General features: G+C 40.6%; 1 protein-coding gene across 1 annotated transcript; it reads right to left on the reverse strand.

The window, feature by feature from the left end:
- Nucleotides 1-1,848: 1,848 nt before the first annotated feature.
- LOC104471290 (band 4.1-like protein 3) lies at nucleotides 1,849-22,308 on the reverse strand (the record flags this gene model as incomplete). The annotated part of the gene is made up of 13 exons (XM_010086582.1): nucleotides 1,849-2,702; nucleotides 3,929-4,045; nucleotides 4,310-4,390; nucleotides 5,536-5,634; nucleotides 6,082-6,213; nucleotides 7,268-7,660; nucleotides 8,164-8,286; nucleotides 10,273-10,374; nucleotides 10,781-10,855; nucleotides 14,170-14,361; nucleotides 15,076-15,111; nucleotides 17,068-17,121; nucleotides 21,742-22,308. Coding segments are annotated over 12 exons (1,965 nt in total), but the record flags the coding sequence as incomplete, so codon positions are not given.
- Nucleotides 22,309-22,495: the final 187 nt, after the last annotated feature.

Consider the following 22,495-nt stretch of genomic DNA (forward strand, 5'->3'; position numbering starts at 1 on the left):
TCTGTACTGGTGTCTGTGCTGGTAGTGGTGCTTTCAAGTAACACAATATCTGATGGTTTGTTTTCTAAGCTGTTTTACATTGAGAAGCCGGACAAAGATAAACAGTAAATGAGAAGAGACAGAGACAAAAGATGGTAGAAACAGGCAGGTGTTCTTTATTTCATGTGGCACAGCATTAGGCAGACAACCCAAGAAACAGTTTCTAACAAAAACCAAAGTTATCGCTTCCAGGAACCATGCCCCAAACAAAGGTCTACTGCCAACAGTGGCACCGAGATGTCCTTGCCTGTCCACTCTTATCTCCTCATAGGTTGCATATGTTTAGGCCATATCTTAGCTGTGAGCGTCCTTTCCAAGGAGACTAACTTCTTATGATACAAAATCTTTCGACAGCATACATCCTGTGCAGTATCACCAAAGTACAATCTCCTCAAGCCATGCTAAAATATAACGCTAACTCTGGAGAGAAGGCTGTGCAATCGCCCCGCGTCTCTCTGAGGTAATACAATGCTGTTTCTTAGCTGACAACATGAGGGGCACCTGAGGGAAGATCAGTATGGCTTCAGAGCCAATTTTTAAACTCCTGATGCAGTAATGAGAACCTGGCATGCCATCTGCTGCGATACAGGGTGAGTACCTCCTTCATCCCGGCTGCCACCAGGCGCTGCCAGCACCAGAGAGCTGAGCCTACTGTCACCGAGAGGGCTGAGAACATAGATGCTCTTAGACTAGGAGAAGGAGAGGTCAATCAAAGATCACAGCAGACCATCTTTGCACTGGTCATTAGGCAAGAGATAAGCAATGATGGCAGCAGGGGGAGTTACACAGTTAGCACTCTGGATTAAAGGCATGAAGAATGGCTGGTGGAAGGAAGACATTTTAGAGACTAAGTGCAAAGCTTTAAAAGCCTTGGGATATTACCTTTAATTATTATCTACAGGTTATTCTCTCTATATATACTATTTTTCTTTCTAAATTAAGAAAATAAACATTTATTAACAAGTCACTGGGTCAAGTCCAGCTCTTCACTGAAGCCAAATCCATTGTCTTCAATGTGAGGGATCCCCGTGTAAACAACGATGGGCAAATTTAGCCCTTTTATGTCCTGAAAAATCTGCTTGTACCCATTTCTTTCAATCCTGCAAGGAAATACAGACTGAAGGGTGAACTGATTGTTATAAACTTCTCTTGAACTACCAAGGGAGCATCAACAAGATGTGGCAAAGGAGCAAGTAAAAGGAACAGATAAGTAAGTACTGCTTTAAAGAGAGAATTTTATCCATGTCTCAGAGCAAAAGTACAAAAAGAGGGGGTTTGGATCAAGCGTTCCTGGCCTTTACTTTCTAAGCAACCAGAAAATCCTTCATTTAGCCTTGGTGAAACAGTACACAACCAGAGAAAACAGAAGGAAATGAATACTCCTTTTCCTTGGCAAACATCATTTGCCCAAAAGTGAACACTGTCATCCCTTCCGATGCTCCACTAACTCCAACTGTCTGCACAGTGCAGTGTCAGCTGCTGAAGACAAGATGTGTCTACTGTGCTGATGAGTAAAAGCTGTGGTGTCTTACAAAAGTAACTTAACATTTTGAATATTAAAAAACTTTAGGTGCTTTTAGACACAGAACAATACGATTTTGGATGCATTTACCACTTTTATTTCACTATGCAGAAACATACATTCACCATGTGTTGTGATGCAGCTGACAGTGTAATGGACGCTATCCCTTCAGTGGGCATTGTAGCTGGACACTAATGAGTTTTCAGTGGATGTTCTGTACAGGTTAAGGCTCGACTTTGAACTAGATAGTAAATGCTGACCAGATTCTCAAACAGATCTTTTTTTTCTTTTTTTCCTCTGAGAAACAAAAGGGAAATCAATAGAAAACCATCACGGTTATTTCAGATTAATAATTTTCTAATGCTGCAAACTAAGTAAAATACATATTTTTTTTTCTCCAAAATAGCTACATATAATTTACAAGGTTAGGATCTGTGAAGGGTGACTGGAAGCCGACTCTGAACAATGCTGACAGAAATCATTAATATACTAAAATCATTACTACCTCATAAGGTATTCAGTCAGGTATACAAAGCACACTTTGTAAGCATTTAAATATTCTGATAAGAGTAAAGATTCATCATTGTTTATCGGGCAGTAATAAAACCAGATGAAACAAAAGTAAGATTCAAGTTGTTTACTGAATAAACTGTGTTATTGGCACATCTAATGTGTGGTACAACATTATACACAGTACCTATACAGCTTCTAGCATTTGGGGGGTAATCTTCATTTACAATATCTGTAAACAAAAGGCTTGCCATCTAACAAATTTTAATTTGTTTAGACTTTCATAAACTGTGAAAGGCATGAACTGTTTATGTGTTACATGAGATCATATATTGTTTATGAACGTGCAGGTATAGCTGAAAACTTAGACATTTTAAGAAAATTAAAAATGCTGCTTTTCTGTAATTTTATCGTTGCTTCATGCAATATTGTTTAACTGCTGCTGATTCAGATTGCTTTCTATGGGAAGGTATCTCTGCCAGTTTCTTTATTAACAGTCAAGATCGATTCTTCTGTACTGAAATTTTCCATAGACAGATAGAAGTCAGTCAGGTTGGAACTGAGACTCTGTATAGGCTCTCGTATTCCTACTGGGGTGCATGTCTGGATTCATATGCAATCTAGGTTATTCCTGCAGGAAAGAGAACCAAGTTAATTATTTTGCCAATTTGTTCATGTAACAAAAGCTACTTGAAAACAGCATCATCCCAGTATAAGCAACTTGGCCAAACTCCGAAGTCTGCTGACGCCAGTGGAAAGAATTAGTGACATCAATAGACTTTTAAGCAAGCCACATTACGTTGTCTCTGAAACGCTTAGCAGAGTACCACAAGAATCACAGCTACTCACTCCTCAGTGACTGGTCCCATCTTCCAAATAAATACCAGATACTGAAATTTAATTTTCTTTAGGGCCTCTATATCCAAAAGCACAAGAGCAAAACAGCTTCAAAAGGTGCTGTGCATCACACTCTGTTACTTACACCAAATGTTAGGGAATATCTATTGTTTTAAGAATAAAGTGCTGCTATCAATTTAAACAAATCAGACAAGCAGCTTTTTTTCTCCCTGTCTGCATACAGCATTCAAAGCAATTTGTGCGATGGTGCTGGCATTAACAGCTTTTGCATGGCAGGTTAGTATGCATGACATGTTTTTTCACACAGAATAAATATAGTAATATTAAGACGTCTGTTTAGCCAGCCACAATTGGAGAGCATGCCTTTAGTGAAAAAAAGCTTGACACAGGAAAAGCTGCATTATCATCTCATCCCAATAAACAATGCTGCTTTAGAATGATAAATGTTCTTTCAAATACAGGAAAGCCAAGACATCCAAATACTGACACACTAATTCACTGGGTTTAAAAGAAAAACCAAAAGCAAGTTGGACCATATCTTTGCAAGTTAGGAATTAAAGCTTAACTTGTAACATATCTGCACAGGACATTTAAAAAGCAGCAGTACATTTTTTCCTTGACATTTTTAAACAAAATGCATACCGTTAAGAACAAATTATTTTTGTTCTTAAATGACATAAAAGCAGGCAACAGATTTTTTTTTTACTTCAGAATTAGAAAATTAGACTGTAACAAAGCATGGACAATGAGGACTTTCCAGAGAGCCAACAAAAGCAAATGAGTAGTTTCTCTTTCTCCATCTGGCACCATTAAGTGAAGAAAGGCATTTAGAGCTGAAAGTGGTTTACATTCAAATACCAGAACTGATAACCAGCACAAATGCAACTTTCAAATGCCAGTGAGAGAAAGCAAAAAGTTAGAGGTGAGTTATGGTAGGAAAACAACCTCTGCAACATGCCAGCCCAGTAAATGCCTAGGAAAATCATCTAGTCCTCTTACCTGTGGTCAATCCTCCCCATCTTCTGGTGTGATTTCTGTCTCTTTATGTACCACTACTTTGGTCACTGACATGTCAGGGTGCTGCTCTTTGGCTTCTTTAATTGCCTGAGCCAGCGCCTATCCCAAGGAAACCACAGAAGGGCAAAAACAAAAAGGAGGTGGAACATGCATGATCAGTAGCAAGGTGGAGAGATTCATGAGATATTACACAATTAACAAATGAGGAAAATGATTAAAATATGAAATATACCATCACTGATTTAACTACTAGTCCAGTTTAATTTAAGGCATGCCACTATGAATCATATCTTTTAAAGCAATGCTTAAAAATGTTCTCTTTGGCAGTCTTCAGGGTAGCCTTTACCAGCTTATCAGTTTTACCTGATCATGATCGATATCAGCATCTCCTGTGATGACTATTCGTTTTTCAATTCTTGTCTCTGAGATGCCTCCTTTCACAGTCTAGATGGGAGGGACAAATGCATGTTAGTAACTTACTTCAAAGAGTGCTGCTACTCATCCAGAGAACAATCAGTGCAGGAATCCAGACGTGCCTGGACTGAAGTATCTCAAACAGGACGCACAGAGGGGACAACCCTGAACTGCAAGCAGAACAACTCTGAAGTTGGCCTGCTCTGAATGGACTAAGATGACCTCCAGAGGTCCTTCAAACACAGATAATTTTATGATTCAAATCAATCTGCACATGTGTTAGAGATGTTTGTATGACAAAAACAGCAGGTATTTAAGGTAAATTCAACCCATGAAGAAAAGAATGGATATACAGACAGCTCATATTAAGACCTAGTTAAGTCCAACTGCAAGCTTCAGAAGGACATACCGGGTGGTATAGCCTTTGTACAGCTCATCTACTGGAGGGTGAATTTAACTACAAAAAGAAAAAATCCCATCCTCGGTGAAGATTGGTAGGAGAGCTGCCACAGCACTAGGAAGGTTTCTGCTTAGGGAGGAACTGTTATTTAGATGCTGTCTTGGAACTTGGAAGACTCAACATCATTTGTCTGTGCAGCCATAAGCTTTCTGTCTGTCCGTGGGCAAGTTCCTTAGGGTACCACTCATCAGTGTGACCGCAGCATCTGAGCTGACTGAATGCCCTGTTACGACAAAATGATACAGATTTACTATGTGTTTTCAACACCATGCAGGGATAGCAACTCAGGACTCAAAGGCTGCATAGTCATGTCAATAGAGCCTCATGCTCGGGCAAATTATTCCTTCCTGGATACCATATGATGCCAACGTGGCTACACTGCTTCCAGTTCCAGACACTATTTGCAGCTCAAGTGTCTCTGCACAGCAATGTTTTGTGCTTGCACAGACATACCCTAAGGCTTTGTGACTTTCAGGACTCTTACCAAGTCCTTGGATGACACCTTAATGAAGCCAGTAAACCCAAAGATAGGTGAAGGAAGACAGGTACCCAAAATAGACAGGATTTTGTCCAGAGAATATAAGCATGTGTCCACATTTTAAAACAAATAACAGAATTGAAGTTAAGAAAACATACACCCTTGTGAAAAACAAAACAAAACAAAACAAAAAAACAAAAAACAAAACCAAACCCTCCCTGTTTTCTGAGGACTCACTTTGGTGATATGTGTAGTGGTTGTAGTGCTGGTAGTTTCAGATGTGATAGTCTGTGCACTCATCAATACACCTGGTTCTGAGTCAGCACTGCAGTCCACCTAGGGAACCGAAAGAGAAAACCAGTCAACAAAAACATGCTCCTGAGCCTCCTGAGGGAGGCAAGAACTGGGTTAGCCAAACTTCCCTATTTCTACAGTTCTTAATAAAGTGAGTGTCTAATGGCAGGGAAACAACTGCTGTTAGGGTGATCACGTGTCAGTATTTTTGTCTGCATCTGGAGACTCCCCTTCACTTCTGGAAGGACAGATGAGAAGCTGGGGCTTTGAAATCTGTAGTTTCATCAATGTTCTCAAAAGGACCTACATCAGGACATGAAAGTCACCCTCTGCTGAGCTATACTTAGGTACATCCTCCTCATGAGAGTATTTAATAGTTGAACAGCTTAGAACAGTTTACACTAAGGCATACACTTAAAGATGGGTGAAGAAACATGGGTTCCTTAAGGCCATGTTAAATTAGACCCTGGATTTTGCAGAATTTCATACCTGAGACGACTCATATGTAATGGTTTTTGTTTCTGTATGGACTACTGGCACTTCCTTTGTCGAAATTTCAAGGTTTTCCCCACCAGCAGAAACGCTACTGAAACTGATGGTCTCAGTCTTCACAACTGGTGACTGTGTGAACAAAAATTGGAATTGGAACATTTAGTAAAGCTTCTGGATTTCTTGGAGTATTATGGGTTCTTTGCTTGGGAAAAGGAGAGGTAACAACTGAAAAATGCTCTGCATTTAAAAAAAAAAAGAAAATTCTCTTCATTATAATGGTACATACATGTATAATGCTGACAACATTTAGCACTATCCTTGATTTCATTAAAGCAAACTTCAGGAAAAATGTAAACGTTACAAGTGGCAATGGGTACAAACTGAAAGACAGGAGGTTCCCTCTGAACATCAGGAAACATTTTTTCACTGTGAGGGTGATCAAGTGCTGGCACAGGTTGCCCAGGGAGGTTGTGGAGTCTCCATCCTTGGAGATATCGAAATGCCATCTGGACATGGTCCTGGGCAACTGTTTCTGGGTGGCCCTGCTTGAGCAGGGGCTGGACCAGATGATCTCCAGAGGTTGTTTCCAACCTTAGCCATTCCAGGATTATACATTTTCTTAAAATGACAAGAGAACAAATCCTACTCAGACTTAGCCTTCCATTCAGCTCTCAGAAAAAAAAAGAAAGAGCAAGAACAAGGATTTTTTAACCTTTCTGCAAAATAATTCTTGAAATTCTGCTGACAGGGCTAAGATAAGAAACCTGGGTTGTTTAAAACACAGTACACTTATTTACAATTGTACCAAGCATGGAAAAAACCCCGCATTTTCTGTCTTTGAGGACACCTGAATTTTGCTAATCTTGATGGACTTTCCCAAAGAACATGCTAGCTGAATTCTTGTTATCCACTGCATAAAACCGTGCCAAATTAGGTATTTCTCTGTAGCATGGAAAGCGCTTTTAGGGAAAATAGGCATGGCATTTTGCCAATACTGGAAAACAGCAACACGCCTTGCAGGTGCCATGTAATGAGGAAATAAGAAGAGAAACAAACTGCCTGCTGTAGAGATGCAATCATAAAAACTAGGTACACTTTGCTTTCCATGAGAGGAATTAACTTAGTTCACTACTGCCTACATTTACAATTCAGCACAGACGTGACTGATTTAATAATGAGTTACCTCAAAATGAGGTTTTCTTTCCAAAGACTCTGAAAGGTGGACTGTTGTACTGTGCTCCTCCGCTTGCTCACACAAAGCAGCAGCAGTCACTCCCTCCTGTTTGGTTAAGGCTTTCCCAGCCTCCTCACTTTTTTCCTCCTTCACCCTCTCAGTCCCAGCAAAGCCCTCCTTCCCTTTCACACCAGCAGCCATCGCCGACGCTGCCTCAGCCTGGGCATCCAGCGGAAGTCCGGCCGCTTTAGCAGGATCCCCACTCGCGTGCCCATTCATCCCGCGTCGCTCCTCGATAACCACAGTCTCCTGTACAACCTTCTTCACTGTATCCTGATGTGGCTGAACTGCTTGCTTAATTTCACTGGAAGTTATCTCCTGAGATGTCGTTGTGTCTATTCTCTACAAGGAAAGAGAAAAAAACCCCTTAGACAACGCTACTTGCAACAGCTCCTCAACGTAATGTACTGTGAACATAAATAAAAAAATGGGTATTACATTTTGCCAATTTATTCCTCTCACGTTGCATGGATTTTCATTATCAGGACATTATCAAAATAGTAGAAATTAAAAACAAAGCAAGAATCACAATTTTTAAAAGCGAGGAGAAATGTCACAATGTTTTTCTCATTGGTATTTTTGTGTGAGTTTCATAAAGGCAAAATACAGCACCCTGCAAAATGACCAAAATAAAATGAAATGAGAGAAAACCTGGGTTTTTTTGTTTTTCTTTTCTTTTTTTTTGGTGAAGTTTCTATTGTGGTCTATTGTAACAAAGGAAAAGGCACACAAATACACGTATTAGTTATACAGGTTCTGAGTTATGCATAAAAACAGGAAACAAAAGAAAAGCAAAAATAATCAGTGTGTGGTCATAATGCTGATGGAGGGAATCAAACGGCCACCTGAGCCCAGCTATGTGAAGTAGAAGTAACCCCTCCTATGAACTCAGTCGGTTTTCGGGCAGACTCTATTAAACTGAAGATATCTGAACCATCCAAGGTTTTTTCGCTGGTGGACTGTTTAGTCTAAATAGACAAAGAAATGTAAAGTCATACACAGAAGAAAGGTAGAGCCACATGCACCAACATATTAATTGCTGAAACTGGAGGCAGAGACGGAGGGGAAGGAGAGAAGGTTGCAGGGGCACAGAGAGTTTGGAAATAGGAAAAGAAAGGGAAAATAAATCAGAGCAAATTCATAATGGCTGTAGTAAGCAATAGTTACGAAGCATAGTTGTTAGCATTGGCATTTTACTGATTCAAGCAAACCCTTTTTTCCCCTTTTATTAACAAGCCATAGCAGCAATACTATATTTCAGTAACATGGATCTTTAAAAAAACTGGAAAGGTTGAAAGCCTTTTATAATGTCTGCTTCAGACCGTGGGACGGATTCAAAGTATGAGGGGGAAAAGAAAAAGCTAGATTGGCTGCTGTCAACATAAAGCCAGGCAGCAAGAGAACCGAAAGGTAGGGTGGTGTGAGGGGATGGCCTAAAAGTCATGCTTTAAACAGTGGCATGAAGTAAAAGCCACTTGTTACCACTACTTTTGACGCAGACGATTCAGTAACATAGTGAGCAGTAGCAATGGTAAATGGCTGTTCTCTGGAATATCTCCACTCAGACAGGCTCTTATCTCTCCGGGCAAATGCCCCTGCTTTTACAGCTTCACTGCCAAGGTGTTTTTCTGCTTTGCCAAGCTGCAAGCTTCCCAGTGTACCATGTAACTGCAAATCCTGGTCCATCTTTAGCGTCTTTTTCAAATTCTGCTCCTCATGACTTTTCAACTGAGATTCTGTTTCCTTTGTGGGTATCAGAGAGTCAGACAGTTTTCTTCTGGTGCTTGGCACATCGGATCCCCGCCTGGCCTTCTCATCAGTGACAGGCTTGAGGATTTCATACTCGGCAACTACCGAAGTGCTTTTCACAGATTCTTGCACTGCCCTTTCCATTTTTTGCAAAGCTTCTACTGAAGGCTGTACTGTTTTCTCGCCTTCTTTAACTTTACTTGCCATGGTTACAATTTTCCCGGATACGGCATCATAGGACTTTCCTAGGGTGAATATTTTCTGCTTATTCTCCTCTTTGGATTGTATTTCACTTTCCAAGTCCTCAAAGCTCTGCATTAGAACGGTACTGGATTTTAATAACTCAGGTGGAAAGGCAGTTTTACTGCTCACAGTCACTACTTTGTATGCCAGACTTTTTTTCAATTCATCATCAACTACCTCAGAGGGTATTTTGTCTACAATAACCCAATCCTCAGTGCCCTATATTTGAGATATAAAAGCTAAATTAGAATATCCAAAGGTTAATCTCTACTTCAGGAGCACTAAAGCATGAAGACTTTTAAGAAATCAATGTTGCCTTTTCTGAAAGCATATAATAACTTTTACCATTGTACCTCTTAGAGCAGTTATCAAACAAATAAACAGCATCACCTTAGGCAAAGTATGACTGCTTTGTAGATTCCCTCCCCTGAGGCGCCCATATAAGGTGGACACAAAGTTACTTTAGACACACTATTTCCTTGAAATTTGAAGCAGGGTAGTGTTTTAATGCATCATTTAAAATGATGATTAGAATAATCCTGAGGTTAAAAATCATATATCACAATGGTTCATAATGCAACAATAAACAACAAATTACAAAAATAGGGCAAATAAGTCCATTCAACTGTTCCCCCGTTGTGACAAGCACACTGTTGATAAGGTTTTATAATAGTATGCATTTTTATGTAGTTGTAGCCTGCACTGAATTTCGTTGTTTTCATTAGAATAATATCAACCCCCTTCAGTGCTGTTTAAATTGAGTAGTACAACACAGTACATGCCACACCACTATAGATACTGAATGGAACTTAATGCAGCATCTTTTTTCCTTTTTATGCAAATACGCTATGTGATTTGCTTTGGCTATGCAATCAGCATCCAGTTATTTGACCTTAAGACCGTAACTTCTGTATTTAACTAAGCAAATGTGCTAGTTTAAAATTGAATGAATTAGAAATAACCTCTAGGGATGATGGGATACTTTTCTGGATAATGATTTGATGAGAAGTAACCAAAGTGCCAGCAGATTCTCCTTCCTGCAGCTTCTTCTCTATCACACTTGGCTAACAGAAAAACCAATAAGAATACAAAATGCACCGTCACTCAGCATAATCTGAATTCACTTGACAGTATAAAGGAAATTCATTCTAATGACAGAAGTGCCCCATTCACCATAACATTCTCAGTGAGGCTCATTTTGGAAATGCATGCACTACTGAAAACAATATCCACAAACAGCACCGTGCAAGTAGATTTCTAAATAGCAGAGAAATCAGTTTGTATTAGGAAGCCATAAGCTCTGGAGAGAACTCATTCATCAGAAATTGTCCCCCAGATTACATGTCTCTCTGGAACTTATGAAATAACAAAATAAAAAGGGGAGGTGGGGGGGGCTTGCAAAGGAAAAAGGATAATAAATCATTGCCAGTCTATGTGACTGCATTTCAAGAAAGCATTATTTGTTTTTACCTGCAATTCAAGGAATGTAGTACCTCCCTTCTGCAAAATTATGAGTTTTTCTGATTTTTCTCTTTCTTCTTTGGTCTAATGTCAGGGGAATAAATGGTTTTAGTAAATGGAGGTTATAAAGTCCACTATACAATAGCCCATCATATTTCTCTACTCTATAAATTATTAATTGCATGGTAAATTAGGAAACAGAATTAAACAGAATAATTTTACAGCAAAGATGTTGCCAATAAGAAGTGAAATCAGTGTTTCTCTGTGATGAACACAGACACAAGCATATTGTTTGTGCAGCAGGAAAAACAGTAAGTTGAATAACACCCGGGTGGTGATGCACTGTGTCCATTTAATCTTACATTATTCATTTAACTGTGTCTCATACCAACTGCCATGGCTTCCATGAACATCCTAGAACAGGTCCCTCCACCTTCACCCTGGCTTTTGCTCTTTCCTGAGTTTGCAGCCTTCCCTGTTGAAGCAGGCAGAAGGTGTGTCCTGCAAAGATTTCAGCTCTTCTTTTCTCCTTACAGGTACAAGAAGTCTCAGAGTCTTTTTCCGAGGCAGGAAGCTAACCATTGCTGTATTATCACTACAGTGTGACACCAAAAACCACCTCACTGTTATCCCATCCGTGCCTTACCAATGCTGTGAGAACAGTAAGAGTATTTCTGCAACTCGATAAACCAAGCAAGTTTTAAGTGTTGGTAAGACTCACTTTCCTAAGCCTCTTGAGCCCAGCTTCTGGGATGACCATGTTTTTCATATGGCCAGGGCAAGTAAGTCCCTGCAGAGCAAAGCAAGTTTCTTGCCAAACCCTTTCTACCCACTTAAACGGCTAGTGTACTCACATTAGACATGCCAATGGAAGTACTATGACTGACATGGAAAAGGGGTACTATATTTTAAATATATATACTCCACATACTCAAGAAGAAAAGCACACATTTAAAGAAAGATATAAAACTAGAAAGTAGGGAGAGGGAGGACTCATCTACCTGACTGCTATGAGATGTATAACTTCTTTATTTCTAAAGCGCTGGTTTAATCCAATCCAGGTCAGACTAAACATTGTCAAGGGATGTGTTAATATGATTGCTTTCATGTTCTGCAGCTATCTGGCCACAATTACAGCAGATATTTAATACTATATTTTTCATAACTAAAGAAAACCAAAGTATTTCCCCTATTATTGTAAGACTGGAGACTAAACAGGCTTAAAAGTCAAGCTGACTGAAAACACACAGGTGCCAAATGCTCAAAGCAAACATTCCGAAAAGGCATACTTTCCCTTCTGTTCCTGTTTTATTACATTAAAGAGCTACAGGTAACAGCACTGAACAAATTTTCCAAGTGGATATCCAAGTGTGTAACTACTTTGACTGGAAGAAGCTACTACATAACACAGTTATATGTGCTCTCTGTCCTGACTGCCTCTGCATTTCTTAGCAGGCATCAAGGCGCTGATTTTGACCTACACATTACTTCATTTTGTCCCCAACAAATTCCTCACTCGGCAGGGCATGTGAACTGAAACCATTCCACTTAGCGGGACCAAAAAGGATGGTCCAATGTTATCTACAGCAGGGCTCCTTTAGTGCCAGAAGTCACCTCAGAGTTAAGCTCTGATAGCTCAAATCCACTCACATTTTTCCACAGAAATGCCTTCACTTGGATGACATTCTGTGGGACAGCTGTAGTTTACTTGCTTACATTGCTTTTGAGCAAGTCTTTTTCTTTCAGTAAGAGTAGAGGCACCGCATAAGGGTATCTCTTGCCCTTTTCCTTTCCAAATGAGTGATTAAATTCAGCTGTGTTTCCTCAGGGTGAAGCTTACGTAACTGTGTAATGCTTTGCTACTGCTTGTGCGCTTAATTGAAAATTGTTATTAAATTTCTAAAGTAATAAAGATATGAAAAGAAGCAAGGGGGTTATAGGTTTGCTTCACCTGCTTTCTGATTCAGGCTCACCTAGCCACCCACTCATTTTTAAGCAGTTCCTTACACGTTTAATATGTTAAATGCATTCAGTTTATTACACTTACAACTTTACTTTTAAGAAAGAAAACCCGTATTTTCAACTACAACCAAACATGGCTGTACAATCTGTTACAATTCCTGAACAAGGCAGCAGGAGCAACATTAAGACTCCTCAGCGCTCTCTCCAAAAGGTAAGCTTCGGGCACCAAGTCTGCTTTTTAGGTATTTTAATCCAACTTGACGGCCACTCTAATGCATGTCTGATGCCAGTATCAGCCACTGGTTAGAGGGGTACAATGGGGGAGAAGAGGAGCTGGGGCCTTTTTCTTGGAAACATCCCTTTCCCTAAGAGGAGCAGCTGACATGTGCTACCTGCATGCCTCCAGAGATTCCCTTCCCCAGACAGCTGTGGGTCTGCAATGCCAACCTCTGAGCTGGGAAAGTGGAAGACTCTTCTGACTTATACTTTCCAGCTGATTTTTGCTGAGTTCCTTACAACATTTTATCAGTGCTGGGGGGACAGAAGCAAATTTTATGACTGTTTATTGGTCTGTAATGCTAAAAACAAGTGGTAGTTGTAAAGATGATTCCTGTGAGATAGAAACCAGATATCCACCCACAATACAATAAAAAAGATTAATCTTAATGCAGACCACACAAGCATCTTTCTTTTTGTTCCAGTGGATTTAAACCAAGATGCTCTGCTTTTTTTTAAGATCTACGTATTTTACAGCAATATGAATGTTACATTGCTAACTAAATAAAACGCAGCTTTGTAATTGGCAACTTTTTTTCAAACGCTTCAAGACTGAACCATGAACAAGATTTTTCCATGCAGGCACACTGCATGAAAATGAACATGCTTAGCAATCTGCATTGGGTCTTCAAGAAAATGGTATCCAGCAGACTGCAGCAACTACCGGTTCCCTTATGGAACTGGCCAAGCAGGTCAAACTATCTTCATTATTTCTTCCCCACCTTCAATGCCTGAGAGAGTTCTGCCCTTTGCTCTGTATTTTCTTGTCAAGCTTGGTTCACCCATCCATCCTGCTACACTGCTGCTCCCAACCAGTCACCAGTATTTAAATTTTCTCTCCATCACCTTCATGGTTTCTTTCATGCATGGCTGGACTTCCTCAAGCTCACCGAACCTGTAAGGAAGCCTGTATTTTGCACTCTTAGAGAGACCCAATTCTGCCACACAGCTTACAGTCCATCTCATACTCTAACTCTCTCTCTATATATGAGGCATCTGCTTTTCCTTGCATATTTGCTGCTAGAGCCCGAGTCCTGAAAAAAAGGGAGCACCTGCAAGTGGGGAATGGCCTCTAACTTCAGCCTCTGAATCTACTGAGAGCTATTATAAGTAAAAACAAATCAACAAATATGTAATGAAGCCTTTCAGCTCACGCTGACCTCTTCAGGCACTAGTGGTTCAATCATAGGAGCTTCCTCCTGCCTTGCTGCAAGCCGAACGGGAGATGTGGAAAGCCTCTTCTCCCACTCATTAGACACAGCCGTTTCTGTGGAGGTTTCCAAGAAGGTGCGTTTCAGCTCACTTATATTGGTCTGATGTTTCATCAGATCTTCCTGGGTTTTGTCTAGGTCCTGGACAGTTTTAAAAGAATAGAGCAGTTTGTAATACATCCTAAGCCAATCAAGTTTTAGAGCCAAAACACACAACTTGGTCAGTAAAGAGGGAAGTAACATGTCAGGGAGCCGGGGAGCACAGCACTAACACAACACTCTGTGAAAATGTGGCATTTTGAAAGATAACAGCATAGCATATCTCATACAAGTGAGCAAAAAAATACTCTTAAAGAGCTTATCCATATCACTATATATTACACCTGATAAAGAGGCTTCAAACAAACATACATATGCGCGTGGACTCACACACACATACGCGCACGCATATATATATTTATAGTAAAAGTTAGAGGAGTCATCATAATCTGAGAAGAAAAAATCTATTTGATTTATTAGCAGGTGGGAATACACAGTTCATGCATCATAGTGCAGATTCACAGTTTACCACTAAAACTAACACACATGTACGTACATGCACTGGTATATACCAATACCAACCTCTAACATAAGATTACTATGTTTGACATACACATTTTCACCCTGTATTCGCTTAATCAGACTATTCTGAAAGAAGTGAAAAAAGAAAGGGAAAGGTAAGGGACACAGTATTGAAAGGATACAAAATGCTGTTTCTACACATTTCTTCACAGAGAACCAACAATAACATGCTGAGAGAGGTGAACACCTCCAACACTGATACTTGAGCAACATCTGGGCCTTTTGTTTCTGTACCTGTGCCTTTAGATCTCCGTCTTCCTCTTGATCCGACTGCCAGCATGAGAAAGATTGGAAAACAACACCTTACCCACTCGTACGGCTGAAGGCTTTAAAAAAATTGGCGAGTGGAACATGCTAGGTTGAGGTCACATTTTCTCTACACGAAGGGCTTAAGGAGAAGGAGCAGACATGCTGGTTGACTTTGCATGGTTCTCATAACTCAGAGCAAGCCTCCCCTTTTCAAACTTGTTAATTGTGAATGAAGGAATATTAAACATTTTCCTTATTTTTTATAAACAACATCGGTGCGCTCCAGGTTCACAGATCTCTATTTAGGGAGCAGAAGTTAGACCTTCTCACTAAGATCGTGTCTGGTTTAGGACCAAATGGCAACAGGAAATTCTTTGGAAGTCCATAATCCCAGAGTTTAAACATATGACATCTCCTGGGCCACAGGCAAAGCTTTGCAGAAAATCACCATGGGTAAACAACCCACAACACTTTCTATAGAATGAAGCATATTTTATTATATAAATATTTTATTATTTATTCTTTATATAAATAATATGTTTATATAAATATATAAAATAAATATATTTATTAAATAAAATTATACTTCCCTAGCCCTGGTCTCTTTCTTTATTTATATAATTTCCTATTTAGTGTGCAGATATTCTTTCAGGATCTATCCGCAGCGGTGATATTCTGGAACATCATACACACCACACTCACTTCAGCTCACATTTTCAAACGTAATGCAACATGGACTGCCTAAGCAGCCCAGTTTCTGAGGGTTGAATTTTCAGATGACAAGGATACCACACTTTTTGAAAATCAGGTAACCATAAGGAAAATTGATGTTCACATAATCCTCTCCCCTAAAATACAGGTGGCAGCTAGGGAGATTATAATGCATTTTTAATAAACTGAACATTTTCAATGTCACGGTTTTAGGATTAAGTTTTACTTTCTGTATGGCCCAAGGCCTGAAGCCATACAGTGCAAGAAGCACTTCAAAGCATTTTGTACTCCTGACTCATCTCAACAGACTTTATGTTGCTGCTCCGTTCGGATTCTTTTAATGCTTGTGCCACTATTTCATTGTTAATTTTTCATACAGTCCTAATTAGTCAAATGACCCACGGGAAAATCTTTATCTGTTGATTACTTTAGAACTCAGTTCAAATCTATTCTATTTACAGACAAGGCTGAATTGCCCTGACACGTCACACAGAGAATTTTTCCTCGATGATAATTTTAACAGTCTGAAATATTAATGAGATCCTACTAAAAACCTATAGTAGTGTTTGTAGTAAGACTCTGTCTTCTACCAGATGTCAGCCCAAATACACCTCATGTTTGCAGCTGCAACCATATTAATTATGAAAGCATTATATGCACTTCACTGGAGTCACACAAGGTTGAATTTGCCCGCACAGTCTATATACCATGTTGTGGATATGAGGCTTATCAGTGCAAAGAAAATCACAATTTTTAAATGTTCCTCCTCTGCAGACAATACCTGGACTAGAGGTGGCAACACGTGAAGATGACACGTGAAATTACATTGAAGGAAAACCTTAGATATTTGTAATCTGGAAATCATTTCATTCAGAAAATTTGAAAGCTGCTTTTTATTGTCTTTTTCTCCCTCTCCCTCTCGCACAGGCTGCAGATTATAAGAGCAAACAAGCGAACTGAACACCCAGGGCACAACCTGGCCAGCACGACGGTCCCAGGTGGGCGGCGGTGGCATGGGTGACGCTGCCACCGCCCCGCTCTCATCACAACACAGAGACCTCACTGTTTCCAAACCAAACGCAGAAATAAGAGGCACCCATCGGGAGCACTGAGCAAAGCTCTCGCGCTTGCACGCGGGTGCATGCACACACGCGCAGAGAAGGATCCTGAATGCCACAGGAGACATGCATTTGGCACTCAGGATCGGGAAGAGACGAGGCAAAACCCTCTCCCCTGCCATAACTGGGCGCTGGCAACTGTACAAACCTCGGTGGCAGTGGTCTCACCATCCGCTGCAGTATCCGTCTGCTCACTGTCAGTCTGTTTGGTTAGACAAGGAACCAGGTCCCAAGAGGAAGGCAGGAATAAAGAATAAACCCAGCTCATCAGTACACGCGGCTCACACGGGGAACTGTTAAATTCAACATCCCTGCAAACTGCATTAGCATTGCTTTTCAAACCACGCACAAGTCAAAGAAGCAAAAAAAAAATGCTATATTAGTAAACAGAACAGACTCAGAGGAAGACTCGAGGCGTACTGTACACAGTATACGGCTTTACTGGAACAAATTTATAAGCCAAACAAAACACTACTAGAAAGGTGTTATTTGAATAGCAGATTTTTTTCTTAGGAAAGCCAGGTGGCTTTAAAAAAAAAAAGGGGAAAAAAAAGCTAATATTTTTTAAACAAACTTTTCTTCCCATAATTTTTTTTAAAGAAAATTATTCATCATTTTTTTGCTCTAGCCAATATAGATTAATGTGGTATTTGACTTTTTATCTGGAGGGTGAAAAGATAATTTAAAAAAAAAAAGCTACTTTAACAGTCACCTGACTTTCAGCCCCTCATTTGTACAGAAGTTGTTCTTGTCTCCACATTTATGCACCATGAGGCTGTCTGCATTACCAAGGAGTTCAAATAACCACATCCCCCAGCCCATTCTACTGTCTGTCTGTGGAGTAATGGTAAGTCTTAGATCCCACTCGGTTCCAATAAAGAGCAGCTGATATTGTTAACCATAGTAAAAAGAAAGAAAATTGCCATTAAAAGAATCAAAAATACTTCTCATTCCATTTAAGAATATGGATGAAAGCAGGAGAAAAATAAAAGTAACTCCCCCTCCCAAAAACACTCACTAGGTACAAGTGATAAAAATGAAACAAAGCACAGCATTGTACAGACTGATCTATCCCTGCTTTGCTCGACAACCCAAAGAACATTTTAGTGGTGAATGCATGTGTTGAGATTTAATAGACTTGAGTGTAGGATACTACAGGCTGAGAAGAGAGTTCTGATGATTACTATTTTTGATGTTATGCAAGCTTATGGAAAACTAGTAAGTAAAGTGCTCCCTTCTGCTCCAGACTGGCACATCCAAGTTGTTTCAACATCAGTGAAAGCTCTGCTTTAGATTAGTGATTTTTTGTGGTCCTTAGATAATCTAAAGTAACCCAAACAGGTAATTTAAAGCTAGGACAATACATCTCATCCTCAAATCACATCAGTATGAACAAAGAGAAAAAAGCAACCTACTGGTGGATGGAGTATCACTCTTAATATTGAATTGCCTATCTTCTGTCCTTTTCTGACAACTCCAATGTTTCATAAAACTGCTTTTTGGACATTTTTTCATCGCTCTGTTCTCTGTCGTTCCTTCCTTTGAATAATTTGTGTTGCTTGTATGACAGGCAGAAGAATAAGTGGGCATTTTGGACCATTTGGTAAGTGCATGAATACAAGTTACATGCAATTTTTCAAGCAATTCAAGCAACTCACTAGACAGACCACTTTTATTTTAAAATGAAATTGTAATGCCAAAATGGTCTATCTAGCTGGTCAAATTGCGTTCACTAAAATCTTAGAAAATTGTTTCTTTATTAGTGAAGGATCTCACATCTTCATAGCATTATAAGTAATTGTAAAGGTATGGCAATATTAAAAAAACCCTATGCATTGTCACACCTGTTTACAACAACAACAAAAAATTAATCTAGGCATTCCAGAAAGCCAACCGTGTCCTGGGCTGCATCAAAAGAAGCATTAGCAGCAGGTCGAAGGAGGTGATCCTCCCCCTCTACTCTGCTCTTGTGAGACCCCACCTGGAGTACTGTGTTCAGATGTGGGGCCCCCAACATAAAAAAAGACCTGGAGAGTCCAGAGGAGAGCCACAAAGTTGATCAGAGGGCTGGAGCACCTCCCCTATGAGGACAGGCTGAGAAATGGGGTTGTTCAGCCTGGAGAAGAGAAGGCTCCAAGGAGACCTTATAACAGCCTTCCAGTACCTGAAGGGGGCCTACAGGAGAGATGGGGAGGCACTCTTCATCAGGGAGTGTAGTGAGAGGACAAGGAGTAACAGTTATAAACTGAAAGAGGGCAGATTTAGATTAGATATTAGGAAGAAATTTTTCACTGTGAGGGTGGTGAGACACTGGAACAAGTTGCCCAGGGAAGCTGTGGATGCCCCATCCCTGGAGGTGTTCAAGGCCAGGCTGGATGAGGCTTTGGGCAACCTGGTCTGGTGGAGGGTGTCCCTGCCCATGGCAGGGGGATTGGAACTCAATGATCTTGAAGGTCCTTTCCAACCCAAACCATTCTATGATTCTATGATTCAGTGATTCAGTCAATATAAATATTAGCTGTTAAGGTAAGAACACAGAAGCTAATGAAATCTAAGGGGGGGGGGGGGGGGGCTGTGTCTGACTGCATGGACTGCCTCCAGATGCACTGCTTGAGGGAGATGGGAGCTCAGCAAGGTATGAGATTGGTTTAGGGTACTGGTTGCAGCCTTCTGTATCACTGTGTGTAATCTGTGAACTGGGGGGAAAAAGAAAGTTTCTATTTCTTTTATTGTAACAGCAATTAAATCCTAAATAAGGCATAAAATTTGCTTTATTGCAACATACATGTCTGCCAATCCGCCAACCAACAGCCATGGAGTCAAAGTCACCATTACTGAGTCACTTGAAGGAAACTGTTGGGGTTACTGCAGAGCAGGGAATGGTGAATTAAGGCTCAGTAAGGCAGGTTTCCTCTGGAGTGGAGAGTAAGAAAGGCCGAGCTCAGCTCCAAGATGGGCTGTAGAGCAGCTGTGGGTGGGGCTCGCAGGTGGGCGAGGGATCGAGCAGGACAGGAAGGCAGCTATCTCCTGAGAGGCAGCGGCTGCACCTCCTCTAACTTGCGATCATTAACTGCTGTGATTTGTTTTGCCAATGTAATGCAGACATGCCCGAGTTTAAAACATATTCACTTTCATGCAATATTTTGAACAAGAAATACCCCCTGGATTAGGCACAAGTCTGTGTTGTCTGCCAGGAAGCACTGCCAGAGTAATCACCCTCATAAAAAAGCGACACAAAAAAGCCTATTTTATATGCTTTTATGCTCAACACTTCCTAACTTTACTAACAAAAAGAAGTCCTCATTTCTGAAAGAGGAACAGACCAATGTATTACATAAACACTGCATCGTTATTGCCTCTGGAGCTGGCTCTGTATTAATGCTGTTATTGCTATTAGACTAATCCAAGTGCAGAGCTAATGCAAATTGAGACCTAAATGCTATCTCAAAATGAGGACGTGAAATGAGACAGCAACATTTTGGATGCCTTTTATCAGAAATTGCACATTATTATTTAGTTGTTAGACATCACAGAGCCGAAAGCATCTAAAGACAATGTTTTTACAAGATAAATGGATGCAACTTTTGGCTTTCCATAAAAAGGAAATTAAATCCTGCACCAAGTCTTAACAAAACCAACAGCGTCAGATTACGCAAATGTTTAGATGTGCGAGCTGGCTTATTGAAGACAATCACTGCAACAGCATCAACAAGTGGCCAAGATGGCTTTTTACAAAGGGCCAACTAGTCTGTGATTATCTGATCTGGGGTTTTTTAACATACCATATTTTTGCATTTGAAGATGAAGTGAAAAAAGGAAAAAATTAGGAAAAAATTAACTACTATTTTTATTCTGTCAACAAAGAATAACTAGGCACCAGCAAAAACTTAGATGCCAGTTACTGTGTAATTAAAACAAGCAGACTCTTTTCCATCTTCTGGATATATTACCATATCCACAGTTCCCAGAACCACTGTGGATTCCTCCTGCATTTCATTTATCTGCCTGTGATAACCCTGGTGGCTTGAGGCATTGGTTTTAGCAGTGCTAATATAACACTGCAAATGGCAAGACAGCCCACATGGCATGCTCCCCGAACAGCTGCAGAACAGCTATCCCAATCTGACCTCTCACTGACACACTGGATTCAAGCACAGGAAAACAACTTAATCCGCAGAAGAGATGGGATCAAGGCTGAAAATCCAGATCCAGGTATTGCTGGACCAGAAAGCCTTTTCTGGGACCTACCTACAGTTGATGGCCTCTTGCAAAAAGCTGAGTCCACCTGAATTTCAAATACCCTTAAGTTTGTGAGGGTGCCCACTATTATTGTCTAGCTATTTGTATAAATACATTGTATATACATATACATACATATGGATGCATATATAACTATGTAGGAAATTGTACTTAAGTCCCACTTTTTAGATAACTATTCTAACCCTAGTATAAACTGATAGGGGGAAGGTCTTGGTGGGTTCAGATACAATACTTCAGAGCTGATCAGTGGCAATTTGTTTAGTGCAAGTCACATCACATCAGCTGACACAGTTCAAACCAAGCCACTTCCACACAGTGTTGTGCCTAACCCTGGGCCCCAAGCTGCACTCCCAACATGAGAAAAAAAACAAAAAAGAAGAAAAAAACCCCAACCAAACCACAAACCAAAAAAACCCCAAACAACCCAAACCACCCCTTCTAACATATCAGCACAGACAGAAATGAGGCTCTGAAAGTAGGACCACTATTGCAGCAATCTAACACTGGTTAGGACTGTAGAACTGAACACGAAAAAGAGTGTGTTCGATGCCGAGGTACACACCTCTTCCTCTGAACTGTCACTCAGGTCATTGGCAAGTGAGGCACTCAAGGAGGCCGCCTTGGGCTCCAGGTAGCAGAGGCACATAGCCAGAGGAAAGGAGAGAGTGAGGGCATATGGCACTGAGAAAGAGGCAGAGAGCAGAAAGAAAAAAATGAAGAGGAAGCAAGGCACCAGGGAGGGGGAGCGGATGGGCAGGTAGTGCTGCACGCTGGCAGGCAGGAGGTTGGTTTCAGAAAGGTTAGGGAGTGACAGGTAGCCATCGTCATCCAGGAGGGAAGGAAATGACTCTGGAAGTTGCAAGGAGAAGGAAAACAGCGTTCCGCCTTTGCCGGCTTTTTGCTTATAGCTGAAAGCCATGTCTTGCTCAGTGGAGCAAACTCGCCCCTTTCTGTCAGAGTCCGGCTCCGACTCGCCATGCTTTGGAGTGCTCTCTTCGGGCGCCTCACAACCTAGCGACTTTGTTCGAGCACTCTCCTTGCATCTCCTGCGAAGCTTTGCTGAAGATGCATGGGGGCCAGGCTGCGAGGATGGCGAGGGGTGGTGGGAGTCAGTGCCAAGCAAGGATGGCTGGTGACAGAGAAAGAGCAGCAAACAAGGCGCAAAAGCAAAAGGACAAAAAGAAAACTGTAATTAGTTAATTTTCTTCCGTGATGGTAAATAATATATATATAATTATAAACAGTATTTTAACACCACAGCTTTCCACTAAGTTAAATGGTGCATGTTCCCATGCTGCACACCACAGGTGTTAGTG

Source organism: Pterocles gutturalis, unplaced genomic scaffold (assembly GCF_000699245.1).
Source record: "Pterocles gutturalis isolate BGI_N339 unplaced genomic scaffold, ASM69924v1 scaffold9726, whole genome shotgun sequence".
NCBI classification, from domain to species: domain Eukaryota; kingdom Metazoa; phylum Chordata; class Aves; order Pterocliformes; family Pteroclidae; genus Pterocles; species Pterocles gutturalis.